The sequence below is a fragment of the Neomonachus schauinslandi genome, chromosome 3 (assembly GCF_002201575.2).
Source record: "Neomonachus schauinslandi chromosome 3, ASM220157v2, whole genome shotgun sequence".
Taxonomy (NCBI): domain Eukaryota; kingdom Metazoa; phylum Chordata; class Mammalia; order Carnivora; family Phocidae; genus Neomonachus; species Neomonachus schauinslandi.
Genome location: NC_058405.1, coordinates 138,127,619 through 138,150,361, shown reverse-complemented (window position 1 = coordinate 138,150,361; position 22,743 = coordinate 138,127,619). Strand labels below are relative to the sequence as shown.

At 45.4% G+C, this 22,743-nt stretch overlaps 1 protein-coding gene across 3 annotated transcripts in view; it reads left to right on the top strand.

Annotated features, from left to right (window-relative positions):
• Nucleotides 1–218: 218 nt before the first annotated feature.
• The window catches only part of NFE2L2 (NFE2 like bZIP transcription factor 2), a 35,392-nt gene continuing 12,867 nt past the window's right edge, over nucleotides 219–22,743 (top strand). The window contains exon 1 of one of the 3 annotated variants that reach the window (XM_021703373.2): nucleotides 219–460. In XM_021703373.2, coding sequence (XP_021559048.1) covers nucleotides 416–460 — 45 coding nt within the window. In that variant the 5' untranslated portion in view covers nucleotides 219–415. Of the gene's footprint in view, nucleotides 461–1,614; nucleotides 1,645–22,743 lie in introns of those variants that run through there. The other 2 variants (XM_021703375.2, XM_021703374.2) reach the window with 2 other exon arrangements.

The window sequence follows — 22,743 nt, the reverse complement described above, 5'->3', positions numbered from 1 at the left end:
AGAGCGTAGGTTTTATTTTCCCGGGGGGGGGGGGCGGTGAGCGCCGGGAGCAGGGAGCTAATGCGGCCCTCTTCCGGGCACCCCGCCCGCCCGCTCGCGGCCACCCACGGCCGCCCACAGGGACCCCCGCCCGCGGCCAGCGAGCTTCTTGCGTCAGCTGGAGCGGGGGTGGGGGATTTTCAGAAGCTCGGCCCGCGCCGCCAGCCCGGGAAGGAAGGCCCCGGCGCTTGCCCCGCCCTCGGGGGGCGGGAGGCGGAGTGGGGCAGGAGCCCCGCTGGCCACTCGGGCCGTGTCGCGGAGTAGCGAGTGACGGGGAGTCTCGTGGAGCCGCCGCTGCCGCCGGGTCCGCGCCGCGTCTCGGCAGCTGGGACAGGGCCGCCGTCGGGGAGCGCCAGAGCACGGTCCCCAGCTCATCATGATGGACTTGGAGCTGCCGCCGCCCGGACAGCCGTCCCAGCAGGTGCTGCCCGCGACCCTTGGAGCCCCGCGGTGGTGCCCGGACTGGGGCAGGGGCGCGAGGGAGCCGCGGACCCGGCGGGGACAGCCGCAGCCGACTTCTCCCGTCTACGGCCGGAGTCCGGACTGCAGCGGCCGCACACTGGAGCCGCTGCGCTTGCGCCGGGCCCGGGCGGGGAAGGGGAGCGAGAACTCCGTGGGCCGCGAGGACCCAAGGGGCAGCGAGGGGCGTGGGGGGTGCGGCCCCCGAGGGCGATTGGGTGGAGGTCTGGAGGCTACGTTCGCGTGCGTAGGGCGAAGGGGCCTCTCTAGCCGCGTCCCCAGCTTCCGGAGCTGGGACTCGGGAGCCCCAGCTGGCCCCCGGAGTTTGAGCTGCCCAGAGGTGGCAGGGCTGAAGGAGGGGGCGGACGCTGCCGGTCTGGGGCGGACGCTGGCGGTCTGAGCCGGCGCGGCCCGGCCCTTCCGGGGCTGCGCTGCTCCTCCGCCTCGGAGCCGGCAAAAATGTGCCTAGTCACGGGGCCGCTCTCGGGGGAGTTGAGGTCTCCTCCGGACTGGGACCCGGCGCCCCTGCTCTGCCACCGCCCCCATCCACGGCCTCCGTGGGCGCGGACTGTGGCGCTCTGCGCCCACCCCGCTGGGCCGTCTAAGGGCGCTCCCTTGCAAAGTAATCAGTCCATCCGTCGATCGCTGGCAGGCAGCTCGGCGAGAAAGCCCAGCCCCCAGGGTGGGGGAGGGACGAGGTCACGAAGTGCCCAGCGCGCTCCGATGCCCCGACGTGCGGCGGCCGAAGCGGGCTTGCGCGCTCGCTCGCGTAGTGGGAAAGGCTCGGAGATCCGAGGTCAGCCTCTGGCAACCCGCAGGTAAGTGCGGGCGAGCCAGCGGGCTGAAGTCGGACGCCGCCGTGCCCCAGCTCGATCCCCGCGCGGTGCCTCCCAGTGGCGCACGCCGCGTGCGTGGATTCGGCCTCCATGACAGTGGCCGGTTGGCTGTCACGGCGGCCCTTGGTTGGCCCTTTCCGGCTTTATAGCGTGCAAACCTTGCCGCGCCGGGGCCAAGGGACAAGTTGGAGCTGTTGGTCTGTTGCGCAATTGTTATTTTCCCCAGGGCGGCTTTGTCTTTGGATTTAACGTTTCAGAATTGCAGTTCCAAAATGTGTAAAGCAGGGTACTCCGTTCTGTGCTGTCAAGGGTAAGAGTTTCTCGAGTGTAGATTAGAATTTCTATTGATTTTAGGCTGTTACCGAATTTTCTGCCATCATACACTATTTCTTCCTTGGATGCTTTATACAGTTTTTCTCTTCTATTTAAGAATTTGCCTCGATTTCTTAGCATGTTGCTTCTTTCGCTAGGGCAGAGGGAGGGACACTTGTGTTTCATAACGTTTTGCAAACAAGTTTTGTAAGTTGTTGTAAAAGTGAAAACAGGTTTCTATTCATAGTTTGTAGGGATTTTTAAAGGAGTAGATACTTGTATTTTCAACTTTTTTGGTAATTGGGTTCTTAGGAAAAAATATTTGGTTCAAGGAAATGTGTAACGTAATAGGTACAGTAAGAACATATGTTTATATTCTTAAATGTGAAGTTTGAGACTAATCTTGAAGATTTAAAGTAAGATTTTAAGTTATTGATAATTTATTAATTGCGCTTTTTTGTTGTTTAAAGCTGTTTGCCTGGAACTTTCTCCCAGTTACGATTAGGATCGTATTCTCCCAGTTTGCACTGGTATGAAGTCAATTGTGCTTTCCAATTTAGCCGCTATTCAACAGTAACTCCTATAGCCATTTATATAGTAATCTTTGTGATCAAAGGCTGTGAGGCTAATGGACTTTTGCTTTTCTAAATTGTAGCCTAGAGCCCTCTCTCATTTTTAAATAATAACGGCAAAGAACTGTAATTTAATATTCCATACATAGAAAAGCTCATAAAGCACGTGTACTGCTTTCTCTTTTAAAGGTGAATTTTCAGTTTCATTTGATAAGGTAACTACTTTTCCCCCTTTAATCAGACACAATTTCATATCTGAAGACTATGCAGAAAGAAAATGGAGTAAAATTTGGAATCAGTTTCATGTCTGTAACTGTGATTCATCCTAAATAATTGTTGGTATTCTGGAAAGATTTCATCAGAGTCAGAAATGGATTCCGACCTCTGTCAAAGAAATTGCAGGTGTGAGGTGGTACTAGGATACGGTTTTTCATCCTGTGTGTGGAGGGGGTATTGATAAACAGGGTAGCAAGGAGAGCCTTAGGTTCTGTATTTCCGTTAAGTGGAAGAAACCATCCATTACCCTTTCCAAGGGTGTCTTGGAGAGAGAAAGTACTTTTATACAAGAAGGGATGAAGTTGATCTTGGACTAGACTGATAAGATTATTTTTAAAAAGAAAAATGGGACAGGCCTCTCATCTGAATGAATGTTGAGCAAAGAACAACTTGACTTTTTAGATACGACTTTTTAGACTTTGGAGAGATTATGGAAGCTGCATGTCAGAGAATAAATTCACAATTCACAATAGTCTTTCTGCATTAAAAATAACTTGGGCCATTTTGGAATCTTTCTTTCTCATTAATTTGTGTTTTTATAAGCAATGCCAGAAAAAAGAACTCCTGTCTTTCTTTAAGACTACCAGAATGAGTTGAAAGCCAAATATACCATTTTTCTTAAGATTTCTTTTTATTCAGGATGAAATATCCTTCAGAGCTACATAGAAAAGGAACCCTCTTTGGACTGTAAGCACATTTTTCTGGGAATTGCCTACCTGCTGGCTGAACATAATTTAAAGGGGGTTTTGCATAAATAATATTTTCTCCTTAATTTTTCCTTGATCTGGGGTTAATTTTTCAGGCGAACTCTTGGGTGCAGGAAGAATTTGGCACTAAGATGATAATAGATGAGTTATTGGGCACTTCTTGCGTGCCGGGCACTGCAATAATTGCTTCACATGCATAATTGCACACCAACCCCATGGGAAGTACTATTCTCTTAAGTTTCCGGGGGGGGGAGGGTGGAGAAAAGAGGCCAAGAGTGCTGCTTAAACTGCCCCAACTAGTTTTTTAATTAATTCATCTATTTATCTAAATAATCCCTGCACCCAATGTGGGGCTCAAACTCATGATCCCGAAATCAGGAGTTACAAGAGCCAGCCAGGCACCTGAGATGCCCCAACTGTTGAGTGGTAGAGATGGGAATCAAACCACCGTAGTCAGACTCCAGTGGCTTTTACTCGCCACTTCCAAGCTAGACCAGGACTACTTAAACTTTAAACAGAAGGAAAAGCTCATACTTTATTTAAAGTGGATTAACTGGGCGCCTGGGTGGCTCAGTCGGTTGAGCGACTGCCTTCGGCTCAGGTCATGATCTCAGGGTCCTGGGATCAAGTCCCACATCGGGCTCCCTGCTCTGCGGGAAGCCTGCTTCTCCCTCTCCCACTCCCCCTGCTTGTGTTCCCTCTCTCGCTGTGTCTCTCTCTGTCAAATAAATAAAATCTTTAAAAAAAAATAAATAAATAAAAAGTGGATTAACTGAGAAAAACTCAGGGAAGGAGAGGCAGGAGTTAAAAAGATTGATCTCTTCACCTTTTCCATTTAACAAGAAATTCACTAACTATGTGTGTATTGGGGGAGGTGGACCTTCTTAAATACAGTGAGAGTAAATACAACCTGTCAAAGGGGCCTTTTAAGGAAGACACAGATCTAGAAGGGTTTAATTGAGAGAGGCAGGACCTTTTTTTAATATTTTATTTTTAAGTAATCACACTCACTCAGCGTGGGGTCAAACTCACAACCCTGAGATTGAGAGTTGCATGCTCTACTGACTTGACTGAGCCAGCCAGGCACCCCGGGACCATTTCTTAATATCATAGTACTTTAAAAAATCCCTGGGATTTCAGCAGTGTTCCAGATTAGGGTTAGAGTTAGGTTAGGGTTGGGGTTAGGGCATCACATTTTTCAGGGACCATTTTCCTTTTTCTTAACTAAATCTGTTAGCTACTGGAATCTTTGTTTACCTTTGTTTGCCTTGTTAGTTGGTACATTCTCCTGTTCCATTGGCTTTTTTTTGTTTTGAAGTAGTAGTCAAAAATAAATTTGATTGTGAAGATACATAATATGGCAAAGAGTGGGAGAGACTGGGTTAAGCCAGGTTGAAGGTCAGTGGGTAGAATGGGGAGAATTTGAGTGGAAAATGGCTAGGAGAAACCTGTTGGCTCAAATTAAACACTAATCTCTTGTTTGGGGCATTTCTGAATTGAAGCAAGTGTAAGAGCTCAAATCAATCTCGGTGAAGCCTACTTAGGGTTTTGAGTACAGTACATTTCAAAATTAAATATATTATTTCTTAGTCTTTATTGTTAAACAAGTCACTTTCAGAATTGTCTTATTTGTCTGATTAAGGCTGCTGCCATCCAGTGGATGATTTGCCTGAAAGTTAGTCTGGGTAAACCCAGGGCATTTAAATGCCTGGTCCAGCCACTTTGAAAGTTTGCTGAAATCTGTTGCACACCAAGGTATAGGAAGATAGGTTTACTAAATGCAGTATTTGGCCTGCCTCCGTTACCTTTGGCTGTATGTTTGTTTTAAATTTACTGTAACATGGAGAAAAGAATTTATATTTGGTAATACAATTTCTGGGAGTTACTAAAATTTCATTGCCACCTGCTTTTAAATATGCTTCAAGAAACGTTTATTTAAAAGGCTCTAAGATGGGGCGCCTGGGTGGCTCAGTCAGTTAAGTGTCTGCCTCCGGCTCAGGTCATGATCCCAGGGTCCTGGGATCGAGCCCCACGTCGGGCTCCCTGCTTAGCGTGGAGCCTGCTTCTCCCTCTCCCACTCCCCCTGCTTGTGTTCCCTCTCTTGCTGTGTCTTTCTCTGTCAAATAAATAAATAAAATCTTTATCAGCACCACGCTCTAACCAACTGAGCTAATTTTGCTAAACAAAATTCTGTTCTGCCTAAAGTTGGGAGTTTTCTGTGTGTCAGCCCCTGCCACAATAAACACTTTTCAGCTATTAAGAATTTTAGGAATAGGGCACCCGGCTGGCTCAGTTGGTAGAGCATACAACTCTGGATCTCAGGGTCATGTGTGTGAGCCCCATGTTGGGTATAGAGATTACTTTAAAAAAAAGATTAAGAATTTTAGGAACTCTCGCGTAGGACACACTTTTAACCAATCATCTTCACTGCACATGGCCTATAATACCTGGGTGTCATAAAGCCTCATATATGAGAGTTCCTTTGTGTGTAAGCACGTACATTTATTTGGCCTAAACTCTGGTGGTAAAGACAAATCCAGGATATAAGAAGAATTAGAGCACCAAGTCCATCTTTCGATGGCCCTGTTGATAACTGACTCTTGCGACTCATTATAATCCCATCAAGAGCCTGTGTTGTGGAGGATTAAAAAAAAATTCCTTGGCAATGCTAAGTACTCACTCCTTTCTCACAAGCTCGGAAATTGAGACTTTGGGGTCTGTAGTAACAGCATACCAGCCAGATCTGAGCTCTCTGTAGCTTTTTAAATAAAAGAAGAACAGTTGTGTAAGAAAAGAGAAAATTGGATCATTGAAGCCTTCCTTTGAACTTAAAGAGTTTTTGTTTTCCATATTAGCAAGTCTATTAAATCGCCTTTTAAAATCTCTGATAATTTGTCTTGACTGTGTATCTTTTTTTCCCTGTACAACTAGATTGTAAATTTGTTGAAAGCTGGACATAGAATTTATATTTCTGTCCTTTTTTTAAAAGCAGCTTTATGAGATCGAATTCACATACCGTATATTCCACCCATTTAAGACAGAAGTTCAGTGACTTAGTGTATTCAGAGTTGTGCAGCCATCACCACAATCCATTTTAAAACATTTTCATTACCCGAAAAAGTACTTATTAGCAGTAACTCCCCATTTCCCTTCAACTCCCTTAGTCCCTAGTAACCACTTAACCATTCTCAGTCTCTAGTCCCTAGTAACCACTTAACCATTCTCAGTCTCTGTGGAGTTGTCTGTTCTGGATATTTCATATAAGTGAAATCATGCCATATGCGATTTTGTGTGATTGGCTTCTCTCATTTGATGTAGTGTTTATAAGGTTTAACCTTGGGGTGGCACATTCTACCGTATGGATACACGCCCCATTTAATTTATCTTCTCATCAGTTGATGGGCATTTGGGTTGTTTCTACTTTACATATTTCTTTTTTGTTCCCTGCAGCAAAGGTTCTTAAACTTTGTTGTCTAGTAGAATCACCATTAGTATTTTAAAATCCTGACATCCAGGCCATATCCCTCATTAAATCAAAGTCTGTGGTGGTGGGACCCAGGCATCAGTATTTTTTTTTTTAAGGCATCTGAAAAGGCACTCCAGTTTGCAGTCATGTTTATGAACAAGTGCCCTAGAGCACCTGGCTCAGTGCTTGGTACCCATTGAAGGTATGGTATTAGGGTGTCTGTCTTAAATAATGAAAAGAAGTGTTTCTGTGTTTGGTCACTGACCTTCATAACCTAAGGTTGACACAAATCTGGGAACTGTTTTAAGGTCCTGGCAAAATGTTTGAAATTCAGTACATATAACTTGAGCTCTTTAAGCTCTTTAAGTTGATTTGGGTGATAATTTTGTTATCAAAACATTTTCTCCAAGTGGGTCAGAATTTTTCTGTTTGGTCAGGAACGTGACCTGTGAGAATGTGCAGTCTGGATTCTTTGAGACTAGCATAGAAGAGGCCTTGAGGACAAAGTGCTTGGGCTAGGTGTTGGAGAGCCTGGAGCCCAGGACAGACTTTGCCTTACTCTAGGAAGTGCTCTGCATTCCTCGGCCTCATTATCCTATTTAAAAAGAACAAAAACCTTAAATCTACAAGGCAACTTTTAGCAATTCATTTTTTGACTGCCTGTAATCTGCCTGGTGAAGTCTACTTTATATTCTGACCTCAGTGGCTGCCATTTGTACATAGCTGAGTGGCTTTCTGGTGTACATCTTTGGAAACTGAGGCTAATTTCTGAATCATTGGCGAGCGCTGTACAGCACAGCAGTACCCTCAGGAGACCTGAAGGTGTGGTTCAGGGCTCCTGAGGCTGGCTTAGCCCCGCCTTGCGGACAGGGTGGGAACAGGCCCAGAGGGGAGCAGGCACCCCGCTCCTGCCTCGGCCTCTCTACAATGTGGCCTGGCCGAGCCGAACTTTTGCAGCCCATCTCCAGCCCTTCCCCACCATCTGTCATTGGAGGGGTACCGTTGAAGTCACCTCTTGGGAAGCTGCTGCTTTTTTCACTCTAGTCAGTAGTTCAGAATTTTTTTAACCCGTTCTTCCTCTTAAGATTTAAAAAACAGTATCTTACTCTTTCATTTGTTCTTAAGAGTTTTGTGCTAAGTGGTGGATGTAATATATGTTTAAAGTACCTTAAAACAGAAGGATTTCAGCGTTAATATTTAGGGTTATATGCAACGCATACTTGTATTTCAGAGAATTACTTCTCCCATTAAATGTCCTTTTCCATCTTTGCAGGAATGTAGCCATCATTCAGGGTAGGGTAGTTCCCATCTACCCCCGCCCCCATGTCTGTGTAAGAGGTGGGGACAGACTGTCCGTGTGGGTGGCCTAGTGAGAATGGGGATGGAATTTTGCTTTACTCCAGACTTGACAGCCTTTTGTCTGCTCTGCTTCAGCACAAAATAATAATGCACATGCATGTAGAACCCAGCCTTTTCCAGTCTGAGGGATTAGAATCCAGGGGAAAATGATTATGGTGTTCTGTTGCTTTCTGTGAACAGAATTGGAACAGAGGTATGACAAACTGAACTACGCTATTGCTTCTTTAGGAGCTTGAGGGTTGACTAAAGAACCTGTCCTCTTTGCCGCTTTGTTTTATAGTATTGGACCTAGGGAGTCTTACTGCTATGTCTAGAGAGTGTTGAAGAGCCCTGACTTTTTTGATACCGCAAAAAAAAATAAAAAATAAAAAAATTTATTAACATTAAAATCCTGGTAATGAAAACCACCAAAAATAAAACCTGTGTTTTTTAATTGCAGTAGGAAAAATTGCCAATTTTTGAAGAAGTTGTTCTTGGTAATTCTCAGTGAAACTTAATTAAAATATACATTGAGAAAACAGCCCCAAAGGACAGGAACAGGGCTGGTTCACTTTGTGCCAGCTGTGGTCCCTGGCCCGTATGTTCTTCTGCTGGTTCCCAGGCTGAGACCAGGACCAAGAATAAGAACCATTCTGTGAATTCAGGCTCTTTTCTTCTCCAGAGACAGAGGCTCACCCTCTGCTGGAAAATTCTTTACCAGGCTGCGTGTTTGGGAGAATTCTTGGGGCAGTGGATTGAGAGTAGGATGATGAATGACTCTGTGAAGGAAAATTCCAGGTTCTGTTTGACTTGGGAAAAAGGTTCTATCATGAAAGGGAGAGAGATTGGGAGGAAAAAGAAAACTAGCTTAAGGGATTTTTTTTAATGAACCCAGGAGGAATACAGACCTTTTGGACTCTTCCTGAGGAAAGCTTCAGATGGACCTGGAATTTTTACCTGAAGATCTCCTAAATCTTTAATCCTTAGATTTGCTCTTCAGCATGCAGCTTGCACTTAGATTCTCCATGTGAGGAAAGGGAAAGCGTTTTCGAGTATTTACTTGTGCTGTTTATACTCATTACCTTTAGTTCTTGTCACAACCCTGTTAATTGAGGTTTGGTCGTTCTTGAGAAAAGTCTTTGGAAAGCTTAAGAAAGAGTCCAGAGTTGAGTTTAGGAAACCAGAAACCGCAGGAGATATTTCAAGCAGGGAATTTAATATAGGAAATTAATTCTATAGGTGATGGACAGACAACCCAGAGATGAGCAGCCTCAGGAGGACACTACCCTCTGGAAGCTGGTACTGCATCAGGAGCTGGCAACCCTGAAAGCAGGGCTCTCCCTCCCACCCTCCAGCACCCCTCCTGTGCCCCTTCTACTGCACTGAGTGCACATATGTGACCACTGGGCAATTCAGTCATAATGTAATCTTAGAAACTCCTGTAGGGGACAGATGCAGTCTCCATTAGGGGAGTTCCCAGTTGGGGGGAGTATTCCCATTGTTGGTAGGTCGTGTGCCTCCCTTCCCCTGTGAGGTGTCCCTGGGATGCCAGGGCAGGATTGATTCCATGTAGGGATGTTTCTGGTGTTGCTGAAGGACTTGGGCCGCTGGGTCCTGAACTTGGGGAAAAGTTCAAAAGGAGGGAAAGTATCTTAAGAGCTGGGGAACCTCACATCTTTTCTCATTGATCCTGATAAATAAAGCCTTTTCTCAAACTCCAGAGGGATGGCAGTAGAAATGACTCCCCTAGATAGCTCATCGTCTCCCTTTCTTCAGCACTCGTGTGTGCTGATGAAGATAGTAATGGAGACCGGGGCGGGGGGGTGGGGGGAGGGAATTAGTCTTTCTGTGCAGTTCACCTTTTACCAGCTCACTTCCAATTTGTGAAAAGAATCAGCCTTTTGATGTTACAAGGCATTTGAATACAGACAACTAGCAATTTCATAGGGAAGGAAAGGAAAAAAGCGAACAACACCTGCTAGTACTGTAGTATGTCTTGGACATGTTTTCTTACTTGATCTTGACAATAAATCTATGGTCATAAGGGTCATTACCTCCATTTTACAGACAAGGAAACCTGTTCAGAGAGGTTAAGTAACTTGTCCAGGGCCATGTCCCTCTCAAGGGCAGAACAGGGATTTAGAATGCCCATAATCCCTGTTCTCCCTTCCCTCTTTTCCTCCTTCCTTCCATTTCTTTTCTTGTCTAATGAGCGACTCCTTTACAAAGAGTAATTAATTAGGGCAGTGTCCCTACCTCACGGAGCTTGCTTCTTGTTTATCAGAAGGAGTGCTCCTGGGCTTCTCTTTGGGGTGGAGGATGTTCCCACATTCCAGGATATTCAGCACCATTGTGACCACTAGAAAATCCGTCCCCATCCAATATCAGTTGCTGGTTGGTGGTGGTGCCAGCCCCAGCAGAACGACTGTGATCCGCTGACTTCCAGAGGTAGTTTGAAGCTAGGACGTTACCGTTTCCAGGAAATCACAGTAATCCCCCATTATTCGTGGGGATCAGTTCTAAGACCCCCAGTGGAAGCCTGAAGCCAGGATAGTACTAAACCCTATATATATTGTGTTTTTTCCTATACCTACACACCTAGGACAAAGTTTAATTCAGCAGTTAGGCACACTAAGAGATTATAACAACAGCATGATAAAATAGAACAGTTATAACAATGTAATGTAGTAAAAGTTACGAACGTGGTCTCTCAAAATACTATGCTGTACTCTTCTCGTGACGATGTGAGAAGATAAAATGCCTGTGTGATGAGGTGACGTGAGTGACGTAGGCCTTGCTGTGGCTGCTGTTGAGCCTCTGACGATGCATCAAGAGAGGGTGGTCTGCTTCTGGACCTTGGTTGAGTGCAGGTCCCTGAAACTGGTGGAAAACAAAACCGCGGATCGGGGATGCTCCGTGGGTACTTCCCTTGTTCTTTGTAGGGAAGCCCACCATCTCCTCAGATGGCAGCCTAGTCACACCTTTTATTCTAAACTAGAAGGGAGCGATAGAGAAAGATGAAAGCTCCAGAAACCAGAGGGGCCCAGTACATTTCATTTATTCTGGTAGTGTGTCTGGTCCAGTTCACTTAACTGATCCCTGGATCAGTGTCATTTGATACGGTAATACTGTCACTGCTGGTATTTACCATTTCTCAGGCCTACAGCTGCAAGAAACCTGTCCTCCCAAGGCAAGCATCGTTTTAAATTTTCAAGATGAAGTTAAAAGTCATATACCATATCTCTCTGAGTCTTTACTGCCTTTTCTACTGGGTACTTTGTGAAGAAGTCTGAGTACTGACTATAGAATAGTTGAAGAGGTTAAGATATTGTGATAATAGATTGATGCTTTGAAAAAAAGTCTAGAATATGGGGGCAAAGTGAGGTTGCCATGTTTGACCATCAGTCTGAGGGACATTAGTGTTGTCCTCTAAGAACATACACTTAGCATTTATGTTGACTGATTGATGTCTTACTCAGGTTCCAAGATTCTTTGATGGATATTTGAAGATACTGTCATGTTGATTCCCTCAAAAATTCAATTTTATTGTTAACCTGAAGGGGTAGGTGTTTATAGTTTTTAAGGTGTAATACGTGGTTTTTAGTAAAGCACCAAGGGATAATTTGAAGTATTGGTAACTATGAAATAAGTCTAATAATTAAATTTTGGGGCGCCTGGGTGGCTCAGTCATTGAGCGTCTGCCTTCGGCTCAGGTCATGATCCCAGGGTCCTGGGATCGAGCTCTGCATCGGGCTCCCTGCTCAGCAGAACCCTGCTTCTCCCTCTCCCACTCCCCCTGCTTGTGTTCCCTCTCTTGCTGTGTCTCTCTCTGTCAAATAAATAATAAATAAAATCTTTAAAAAAATAAATAAATTTTCTATGACTAGTAGGTCATAACTGATATCAAACATGGTATCTTTGTTATTTAAGTAATTAGAATTCTTTGATCCCAGATACCTTAGGTATACAATTAAAATCCTGAATCCTGAGCCTAAATGTATACTTACTCATTCCACAAATATTTATTAGGTGTTTACACACCCTAGGAACTTTCAGGGCATGAAGTTGTTACTCTTCCAAGGTAATTCAGCAAATACATTGTCTTCCTTGAAGGACATTGGCTTTTCAGATGGCCCCTCCTCCTAATCAATCCCTTTGTTCTTTGTACACCTGGATTATACATGTTTCATATCAGTGAGCAAAAATTACTTTACATCTCTGTCCGCTCTGCTTAAGGTATGACTTCCTCTAGGGCAGGGATTAAAATGTATTTTATTCATTTTTATAACTCTGGTGTGTGGCATCGTGCCTAGTGTTTACGTAATGGTAGTCGTTCAGTAAAGTGAGGGTGGGCCTGTTACTGCCCTCTGCGAGCTTGGTACTTCTACAAGCTCATGGGTGATGTGTGACGGTCCAGAGGAGAAAATGTCACTTCCACCTGGGGTGCTCAGAGAGGACATCCTGGAGGAGGTAGCATTTTAACTAGATTTTTTTTTTTTTTTTAAGTCAGTAAGATTTCTTTGGCTCAAGCTTCCGTTGGAAGCCTGAGGAAGGGTGCAGGCAGGAGCTGGGCTCTGGCAACAGATTGGGTCACTAGGGATGAAAAGGTTAATTTGGGGCTGACTGTAGAGAGCCCTGCAGTGCCCACGTGTGGCGTTTCAGGTTTTATGTATGTAGCTCAGAATCACAGAAGGCTTTGGAAAGGGCAAGACACATGAGCTGGACGTGGACAGGAAGTTATTGTGGCCCATGAATCAGAAGAGGGATGGGCTGGAGGCAGAGAGAAGGATGGCGGGGAAGAGGGGTCTGGGGTGGCTTAGCTGACTTGGCCTCAGCACATGTACTGAGGATCTGTATTGGTAACTCGAATCTGTACCACCTTTGTTAGCCATTTAAGAAGAATTTTTTCAGCCCCCTTTTCAAAGGAGGGGAGATTTCCTCTTCCCGTTGGTCCCGTCATGATAGCACTTGTGCTCAAGCACCCTGCTGTTCCTGTGTGGTGAGAGAAAGCATCCGCCACTGTATTCGTGCCCCTGATGGAAGGGGAGGGAAAATGAGCCAGAAATTGCGCTTTGCTGGAGGGATGGATTGTTTTCTTGTCCAAGGTAGCACAGAGGGAGTTTGTCTCTTCGTGCCCTCTAAGATCAATTCACTCTTACTGCCTTTATTCAACTGTTAAGTGTCATCCTTGGCGTCCAAGCCCAGTGATTAGCAGTATTCACCCCAGAGAAGAAAGCATAGACAATATCCTCTCTTTTTCTCTCCCCTGCGTGCTTTGCTTGTAAGCCCCAGGTGAACAGAGGTGGGCATCTGACGCTATCCGTGGTGGCCGCTGTGGTCTCTCGGGCTCTTCCCGGTGCTGGCCAGCATGCTCATGCTTCAGCATACTGATCTCGTCCTGTGCGCTCCTGATTCTGCCCTGTGAGGTGGACCTGATCCCTGTTTTGTAGGCAGAGAACTGAGGCCCAGAGAGGCTAAGCTGATTTATATTCCAGTGGGATGTGCTTCATTTTCATCATCATTAGAATGTGGAGGAGCCCACCATGGCGCTCTTGCAGTTAAGCCAGAAAAGAACTGGGCCCGAGACCGAGCAGACTGTGCACATTCAACAAACAGTGGCTGTGCTTATTGTTCTCATGATTGTGTCTCTTCTCCGTCAGGGATGTTTGATGTGGGGGGCTGAGATTTCTTTGGCACACCTGAAAAAAACCCCTCCTTGAATTCTAGCTGTGTAGTGGCATAAACATTCATGCCCTTTTTTGCTCTGTGCTGTAAACTTATTCTCCTGTGCTCTTCCCTATGCATGTCCCTCACGTTGGGCACTGAAGTTTCCAGAGACAGAAAACCAGTCTGTGGTGACCACAGAGGGGCTGCCTGCTGCCCCGGGTCTCCCCTTTGGGACCCTGCAGCCTATCTGCTGGATTCCCTGTACTGATGCGGATTGATAAGCCATCTCATTGAACTCCTTCCCAGACAGACTCCTTCACTCGTGGCAGAATTTCTTACTCTGGGGTTCTGGGCCTAGGAAAGGAGCAGTGTCCACAGGCAAGTTGAAGGAGTAGAGTTTGGGGAATAGAAGTATATTAGTAGAAGGCCAAATCCAAATAGGAACTGAGCTGACTCCGCACCTTGTCCTCTTCCCAATCGTACCCCTTCTTTTAGTCTTTCAGGACTGAAATGTTCCTTTTGTAACAGCTACCCCCGAGTAACGCTGGCTTAAAAAAAAAGGGGGGTGGGGGTTAGGGTGGTGAAGGGAAAGAAGACATCTAGAAAACCCTCGAGGGGAGATGACACAGCTGAAAACTTCTTACGTTCATTTACCCTTTGATGTTGCCATGCAGATGTCTGTACGTAAATAAATTATGACCTCACCTTCTATTTTTTATATAGTAGTTAGACCCAGAAGCCTAAAAATTAGATGCTTCTCGTGTTCATTTGACATTGCAACAGAAGTTGAATTTATTAACAGTTTTAATACCTCACCCCTGATTGCCCTTTATATTTTTAAGGGGCGTTACATACTTTTTTTTCCCTATGGAAAACAGCTCTATGAGGCTAGCCTTAGTGTCCTGGTTATTCCTGATAGGTGTGGCACAGTGAGGCCAGGTGGCAAGGTCCAAGCCTCACAGCAGAGGCCTAACTGGTACCACACTGGGCAGTCTCCCTGAAGAGATCCTAGGTTATTCTGAAGAAAAGCCTGTGTTATTTTTGAGTGCTCCTGTGACATACACCTGCGTTGGATCTCATTGTCATTTAGTAGTGGGGGTCTTCAGGCAAAATGACTTAACCTCTTCGTGCTTTGGTTTCCTCGCTCCAAAAGGGCGATGGTTATAATACTGCCTGCCTTGCAGATTGGTGTGCGTAAATGAGATAATAGACACAAGCACTTGTGGAAATGTTGAGCACATAGAAAGTGCACAATAAATGGTAGCCATCATCATTAGTATTACTTAAATTGTGTCATACCTCTCTTTATCTGGATTCAGAATCCTGTGGCACTGTGATCTTTCATTCTCAAATCTTAATGTGAAGGCTCACCAGGTAACCCTTGTCTTTACATATTCATTTAGCAAGTTAATTGAAAAGATTTGCATTAAGGAAAATAAAAGATTTCTGTACTGGTCTTAAGAGCATGAAATACGGTAGATACACTAATTACAGTTTTTCTGTAAGAGGTCCAGATTGCTGCCTGGCTGTTGGCAACAACAGTGGGTGTTGTGCATCTTCAAACCTGTGCATCTGAAAGTAGCTCAAATATAATTTCCAAACTCAGCTTAATTCATATCCTTAGTTGAAACAGATAGTGCTTTCCCATCACCTAAGCCCCCTATTTCTCCCCATTCTTCAGATGACCTTTGCAATAGTCTGGTAATTGTGTGGTGTCTGGACTAGACAAGTGCTGAGTAAGGACCATCAAGGTCCCGTCAGTCATTAAGAGCCCCTTTAGGCATTCAGATTCAACCTAGCACTTGCTGGTCACTGTAGTAGCTTTTTACAAATAATTGCTAGCAGTGTAAATACTACCTAGTGAGGTTTGGAAGACTTAATGTTCCCAGTGTATCCTCAGGAAGTAATTTGCAAAACAGAAGAGATTGGTGCACTAGAATTCCCTCCATAGGAGTGCGGAGGGCTGACTTTGCAAGCTTCCGCCGGAGCTGCACTGTCATTAACCACCTTGTCACTTTTGAGCACTTGAAATGGGGCTAGTGCAGGTGAGAAACTGAATTTTTAATTTCAATGAATTTTGATCTAAATTTAAAAACAGTAAAACAAAATTAAAAAGAGTATTAAGATTTATTTTTTTGTTAAATATAATTTTATTCTGGGAGCACACTACATTTCATGTGGTCATATCCATGAGATTTGTTGTAGTGTATATTAGGTGTATTCACCACTTCTGATACCTCATTGATAATTCTGAATTTTTGGTTATGTGTTAAAATAATTTTTTGATATATTGGATTAAATATATTATTAGAATTAAGTTCACTTGTTTATTTTTTGGTCTTATTACTAAGGCTACTAAAAATTTTTAAATGATACATGTGGCTTACATTATATTTCTATTGGACGGTACTGCTTTAGAGCATCTGTTACAGGTAGCTAAAATTAGCTTGTCGTCAAATTCAAAATTAGATGTCAGACTTACATTTTGGACATCATAGAATCAGAGGTATTTAGAGGAAGGGATCTTAGGAGTTACCTAACCCAGCCGTGTCCTTTGGCAGAGGAAGAACCCGAGGCTGAAAAATACTGTAAGATGGCAAGACTAGATGGGGACTGGAAGCTGGTGTTCTTAATAGCCTACTGCCTCGGGTCTAAGGTTTGCTTGGCCTCGGAAAGTTGGTGGACGTCAGGGCTGCGAGGAACTTAAACTTCCCCCAGATCCAGACTGAAGAAAAGGCCTTTCGGAAGAAATTATTTTAGATGGTAAGGAAAAATCATTTTCTTGCTTCACCTACCAGTGGACAGGATGGTGGATTCCGTGTTCGACACGTGTTTTTGTTGGGCTGTATAATGATACAATCACGGGGAATAGTAATAAGGTAATAAAAATAATTCCCATGCTTTGTGTGAACATTTACTTTGGGAACCTCCACACATCTGGTTTTCATACTTAAAGTCATTTTCCCAAAGCCCGAAGATTTTAAACCAGACCCACAGCTTTTGTCCTTAAGAAAATGACTGAGAGGGGCGCCTGGGTGGCTCAGTTGGTTAAGCGACTGCCTTCGGCTCAGGTCGTGATCCTGGAGTCCCGGGATCGAGTCCCACATCGGGCTCCCTGCTCAGCGGGGGGTCTGCTTCTCCCTCTGACCCTCTTCCCTCTCGTGCTGTCTCTCATTCTCTCTCTCTCAAATAAATAAATAAAATCTTAAAAAAAAAAAATGACTGAGAGCTTGACTTCATGTGTTTATTATTTAGGTAGGTTGTCTTAGGTCATTTGGTAAAAGTCTAGGCCTGTTTTATGGTTCTGTTTTCTTACAAAGGCAGCAAAACTGATTTAAAGAAAGAAGCCACCAGCAAACTACAAGGAACACCCTTAGAGCAAACCCGAACTTTATTTGTATTTTGAGGCGTGGAAGAAGAAAGGGAGACATTACGATTTACCAAATGGTGATTTGATTTATGAGTATGTCCCTCAGATTAGAGGAGGCTACTTCTGCTTAAATTGCAGGTGACAAGTGTGTGACCTTTGACATTTAGCCTTTCTCAACTTCAGTTTCTTCATCCCACTGATCTTCGCACAGAGTAGCGTGAGGATTAAATGACGTAAGAATACCCGTGAGGGGCGCCTGGGTGACTCAGTTGGTTAAGTGTCCAACTCTTGATTTCCGCTCTGGTCATGATCTCGGGGTTGTGAGATCGAGAGTCCTGCGTTGGGCTCTGCCCTGGCAGTGGAGTCGTTTAAGATTCTCTGTCTCCCTCTCCCTACCCCTCTGCCCCTCGCTGGTGTGCACGTGTGCTCGCTTGCTCTCTCCCTCTCTTAAGAAAAAAAAAATGCTCGTGAAAGTGTTTTCTGATCTTAAAGCACTATAAATGTATGGGCTGCAGTCTTCAAGGGCTTGCTTTCTCCAAGACAGTGTAGAACCATCTCTTGGATCACACTTGTTCTCAGCGAACCCTTGGATGATTCCGTCAAGTTTGGAATGTGCATTTAGTAGGTACATGGCCTTGTCTCTGGGATTTGGGGATTTGGTGGGGGGGGCCCACGTTGATTCTGAGTTGCTTTTGTTGTGGTAGCAGAGGTGATCTGTCTGAAGGGGTTTAGTTCTGCTGTGTTGAGCAGGGGCGCAGTCTTCAGGAAACTATTTAGAGCTTGGGGGTGGCAGAAGGAAAGTTCTGCACAGAAAAATGCATGTTAGACATTGATCAAATAACATGGTTTTATAGGCCACTAATTTGGCTGCAGGGTTCAGTGCCACACAGCAGTTTTGTGAAGGTCTGTTTTCAGAGTAATTCCCAATATTTTATGAGTCCTAAGTAATGGATGTTGTAATAGAAAGTCTACCTTAAAATCTTAATTTGTGTTAGGTTGACCATATGACCCCTCCTTGGTTCTGCTTCATCATAGGAGACCTAGGGACAGTTACTCATTTAGCATCTCGTGGCCTCAGGAACCTCATTTATAAACCTGGGGTTTGGACTGTGGTCTCCCAAGATCACGGTCAGCTTTCCTTAGTCCGTTGTGTACTCTAAATGTAATTTAGTGACCAAGAAACATCTGTTCCTGAGAGACCCATCCCTAGAAAGAATGCTTTCTCCTGGTCTTTAAGAACTTGGGACAGGGGTCAGCTAGGCTGGACTTGCTATTTTCCTTTGGCATTTGCCTTGTCTATGAGAAAGGCAGAGGTTTCTGGTTCTCCCTGGCCTGCTGTGGTTATTTCCGCTGGTGAGACCTTGGCCAGCCTCTGTCCTACCTGTGGTACCACAGCCTCTCCGTTTGTCACTCCGGCACGTGTGCCGCTAGCTCCAGAGGCACCAACCAAGGTTAAGTTGGCAGGAGCAAGGCTGGATGTAGACTGGTGGTTAAAGAAGTGCTGCTTGCGAGCCAACCGACTGTAATGTTTATTCTCACTGTAGAGGGAAGGGCTGGTTTTGAAATGATTCTGGAATTAATAGAGGAGACCTTGTACAGCTAATACGTGTTTATCGTACGGGGACCATGTGCCACTATGATGCCAGCTGTGCAGGACACACGAGTAGGAAGCGGGCACTCACACACATTGCTGGTGGGGGGGTAAAAGGCACAGCCACTGTGTAGAGCTGTTCGGCAGTATCTGTCACAAGTACAAATGCAGGTGCAGTTAACCCTTGAACAACACAGGTTTGAACTGTACTGTCCGGGTCCGCTTACACACAGATGGTTTTGGCCCATGTATTTTCTCTTTCTTCTGATTTTTTTTTTTTTTTAAGATTTTTATTTATTTAACAGAGAGAGCACAAGTAGGCAGAGCGGCAGACAGAGGGAGAGGGAGAAGCAGGATCTCCGCCGAGCAGGGAGCCCGATGCGGGGCTCAATCCCAGGACCCTGGGATCATGCCCTGAGCCGAAGGCAGCCGCCTAACCGACTGAGCCACCAGGCGCCCCTGTTTCTTCTGATTTTAATATTTTCTTTTCTCTAGCTTACTTTATTGCAAGAATGTAATATATAATTCATAGAACATACAAAATATGTGTTAATCTCCTCTTTGTTACCTGTGAGGCTTCTGGTCAAAAGTTACGCCCGGGTTTTTGACCGTGTCGGGGGTTGGTGCCACAAAGCCCACGGCGTTCAAGGGTCAGCTGTACCGTTTGACCCAGAAGTTGCACTTATAATTCTTTATTCCACGGATGTCTTCACACACTTTTATGGAATGAAAGGATATTCATTATAGCATTATTTGTAATAGTAGAAGATCCAAAATAACTTAAAAACCCAAGGAGGGACTAATTAGTTATGTTATCAAATAATATATTATTCTAGTGCATCTTTATGATGAAATACTGCTCAGCCATTAAAAATAATGTAACAGGAGCCTGGCCTCGGCGGTGAAGTGTGTGACTCGATCTCAAGGTTGTAAATTCGAGCTGCTCTTTGGGTGTAGAGATTACTTAAAAATAAAATCTTTAAAAATAATAATAATATGGGCGCCTGGGTGGCTCAGTTGGTTAAGCGACTGCCTTTGGCTCAGGTCATGATCCCGGAGTCCCAGGATCGAGTCCCGCATCGGGCTCCCTGCTCAGCAGGGAGTCTGCTTCTCCCTCTGACCCTCCCCCCTGTCATGTACTCGCTCTCTCTCATTCTCTCTCTCTCAAATAAATAAATAAAATCTTTAAAAAAATAATAATAATAATAATATTAGAACATCTCTATGCCCTGATTTAAAACTGTCTCTAAAATACATTAGTAAGTGTGGAACACAATGATGATATGCTATTTTGTGTGTATTTAATAGAATATCTTCCTAAGAAAACACAAAAATTTGATGCCGGCAGTTGCCTTGGGGAAGGGTAACTGGGAGGTTACTTTTGCATCTTTTCAATTCTGTACCACATATGCATGTGTTACCTATTTTAAAAAGACACTGGGGCGCCTGGGTTGCTCAGTCAGTTAAGCGTCTGCCTTCGGCTCAGGTCATGATCCCGAGGTCCCGCAATCGAGCCCTGCATCGGGCTCCCTGCTCAGTGGGAAGCCTGCTTCTCCCTCTCCCAGTCCCCCTGCTTGTGTTCCCTCTCTTGCTGTTATCTCTCTCGGTCAAATAAATAAATAAAATCTTAAAAAAAAAAAAAGACATAACGAAGTATGGGGAAACTACTGGCCTTATGGGAAGGTAGGTTGATTGACTGATTGATTTTTAAAGATTTTATTTATTTGACAGAGGGAACACAAGCGGGGGAGTGGGAGAGGGAGAAGCGGGCTTCCCGTGGAGCAGGGAGCTCAGTGCTTGGCTCAATCCCAGGGTCCCGGGATCATGACCTGAGCCGAAGGCAGACGCCCAATGAGCCACCCAGGCGCCCAGGAAGGTAGATTTAAATGCAAACGTCTCCTGGCGCAGCTAAGTGGACCTGACTTACCAGCAGTCATCAGGGTAGGCAGGCCCTCATGTAAAGAGGGACGGCTTCCAAGTCTGCCTGTCCTGCCTGGGGAGAGGGCATTGGGGCTAAAGCAGTTTCCAAGACCTTGTCCTGTTGGGGTGTGAGTGCTGGGGAGTGGCCCCACGGCTTGGGAAGAGCCTGGCAGGCCCGGAGGCCGTTCTGGGTTGGAGTCCTGGCTCTGCCGCTTGCCAAACATGTGATTTGGGGCAGGGTTGCTCAGTGCCCAAAGCCGAAATGTGTTCATCCCTAAGTGAAGATAAAGCAGCTCCCTCGGGCACTGCAGTGAGGCTGGAATGAGAACTGCCCGCGGATGCCCCTGTAAACCATGAGTGCTTGGCAGACGCCAGCCACAGTGCAAGCCTGCACGCTGGCAAGTTAGAGCCAGAGAGGGTCATTTAAAAATTAAGGTGGAGCAAAAATGTATCAGTGTATCTCTTCCTCTCTGCCAAATAACTTGGAAGAGTTGTAGAGAGGTTGGTGATTTTGGAATCCTTGACCTCTGACCTTGGGGCAAGTCATTTCATCCTCTGGCCTGTTTCCTGTTTGAAAAATGAAAGGGGGGCGCCTGGGTGGCTCAGATGGTTAAGCATCTGCCTTCGGCTCAGGTCATGATTCCAGGGTCCTGGGATCGAGCCCCACATCGGGCTCCTGGCTCGGCAGGGAGCCTGCTTCTCCTTCTCCCTCTGCCTCTCTCCCTGCTCATGCTCTCTCTCTGTATCTGTGTGTCTCAAATGAATAAATAAAATCTTTAAAAAAAAGAAAAATGGAAGGGGCCGTCCGTGTGAGTCCTGTGGTCCCTTCAATTGTAGCATTCCGGGATGGTGTGGCATTAGCAGTAATACCCAGCTCAGCTGACGTGAGTCATGCTGACGGAGAAGTCCACGTGTGTGGGGAGGAAGCCTCTGGGTCTGAGAATCGTCCTTGTGCTGGGGAGTCTGAGCCTCTGTGGGGAGAGGAGGTGACACACTACTGCCTCAAAGAGGGGAGACCAGGAATGCATAAAGTGAGTGGTCATGTGTTCTGGTTCGCTCGTCTCTCCACCTCCATAACCTCCTTTGCTTTCGAATGTTTCCTTGGATTAGACCTTTGGAAACCAGGTGTGACACCCTGGTTTATTAAGTGGACATTCACATTCACACAGTTGTGACTTGGTCGGTTGTGACCTCTCTGCAGTTTAGTGATACTTGCCTTGGGGCTGCCTTGGCTCCTATATGCTTCTCATCGTGTCCAAACTAAGATCAGAGACTATCTTATTTTTTTCCCCAGGCACCTTGCACAGTTCCTGGCACCTGAGAGGTGATCTGTACATACCTATTAGATGGGGAGATGGAGGGCGCCTGGGTGGCTCAGTTGGTTGGGCGACTGCCTTCGGCTCAGGTCATGATCCTTGAGTCCCGGGATCGAGTCCCGCATCGGGCTCCCGGCTCAGCGGGGAGCCTGCTTCTCCCTCTGACCCTCTCCCCTCTCATGCTGTTTCTCTCTCAATTAAATAAATAAATAAAATCTTTAAAAAGAAAAAAATTTCATTCTCAAAAGAGAGCATGCTAAAAAAAAATAAAACAGACCCCTTAAAATGTATTTTAACAGTCTACAGTAAAAAAAACGAAAAACAAACAGTGTTTTAGATAGTTTATATGTATTACCACGTTTAATATATCTGTATCTAATATTCAGCACCCACCCCACCGTGGCAAACAAGGTCTCTGGCTAGCGGTGGTCAACCAGCATATAGTACTTACTCAGCCTCCAAGCCTGGGTGACTCTCCTGATTCTTTTTAAAGCTAATGGCGGGCAGTTAAATCTGAAAAGGAGCTTTAAGATTGAAATAAATAGAAAATAAAAGAAAATAATTTCTTCTTACAAATGCAGGACCTAGGGACGCCTGGGTGGCTCAGTCGGTTAAGCGTCTGCCTTCTGCTCAGGTCATGATCTCCAGGTCCTAAGATTGAGTTCTGCATCAGGCTCCCTGCTCAGTGGGGAACCTGCTTCTCCCTTTGCTTGCTGCTCCCCCTGCTTGTGTGCTGTCTGACAAAATCTTAAAAAAAAAAAAAAAGCAGGACCCAAAGAGGCTAAAGATGACACAGGGTATTTAGAAGTAGCAGAAGTGGCTGTAAAGAGTGCCAGCAGTTGAGGCATCCTGGAGCACTGCTCTCCCTCCTGGT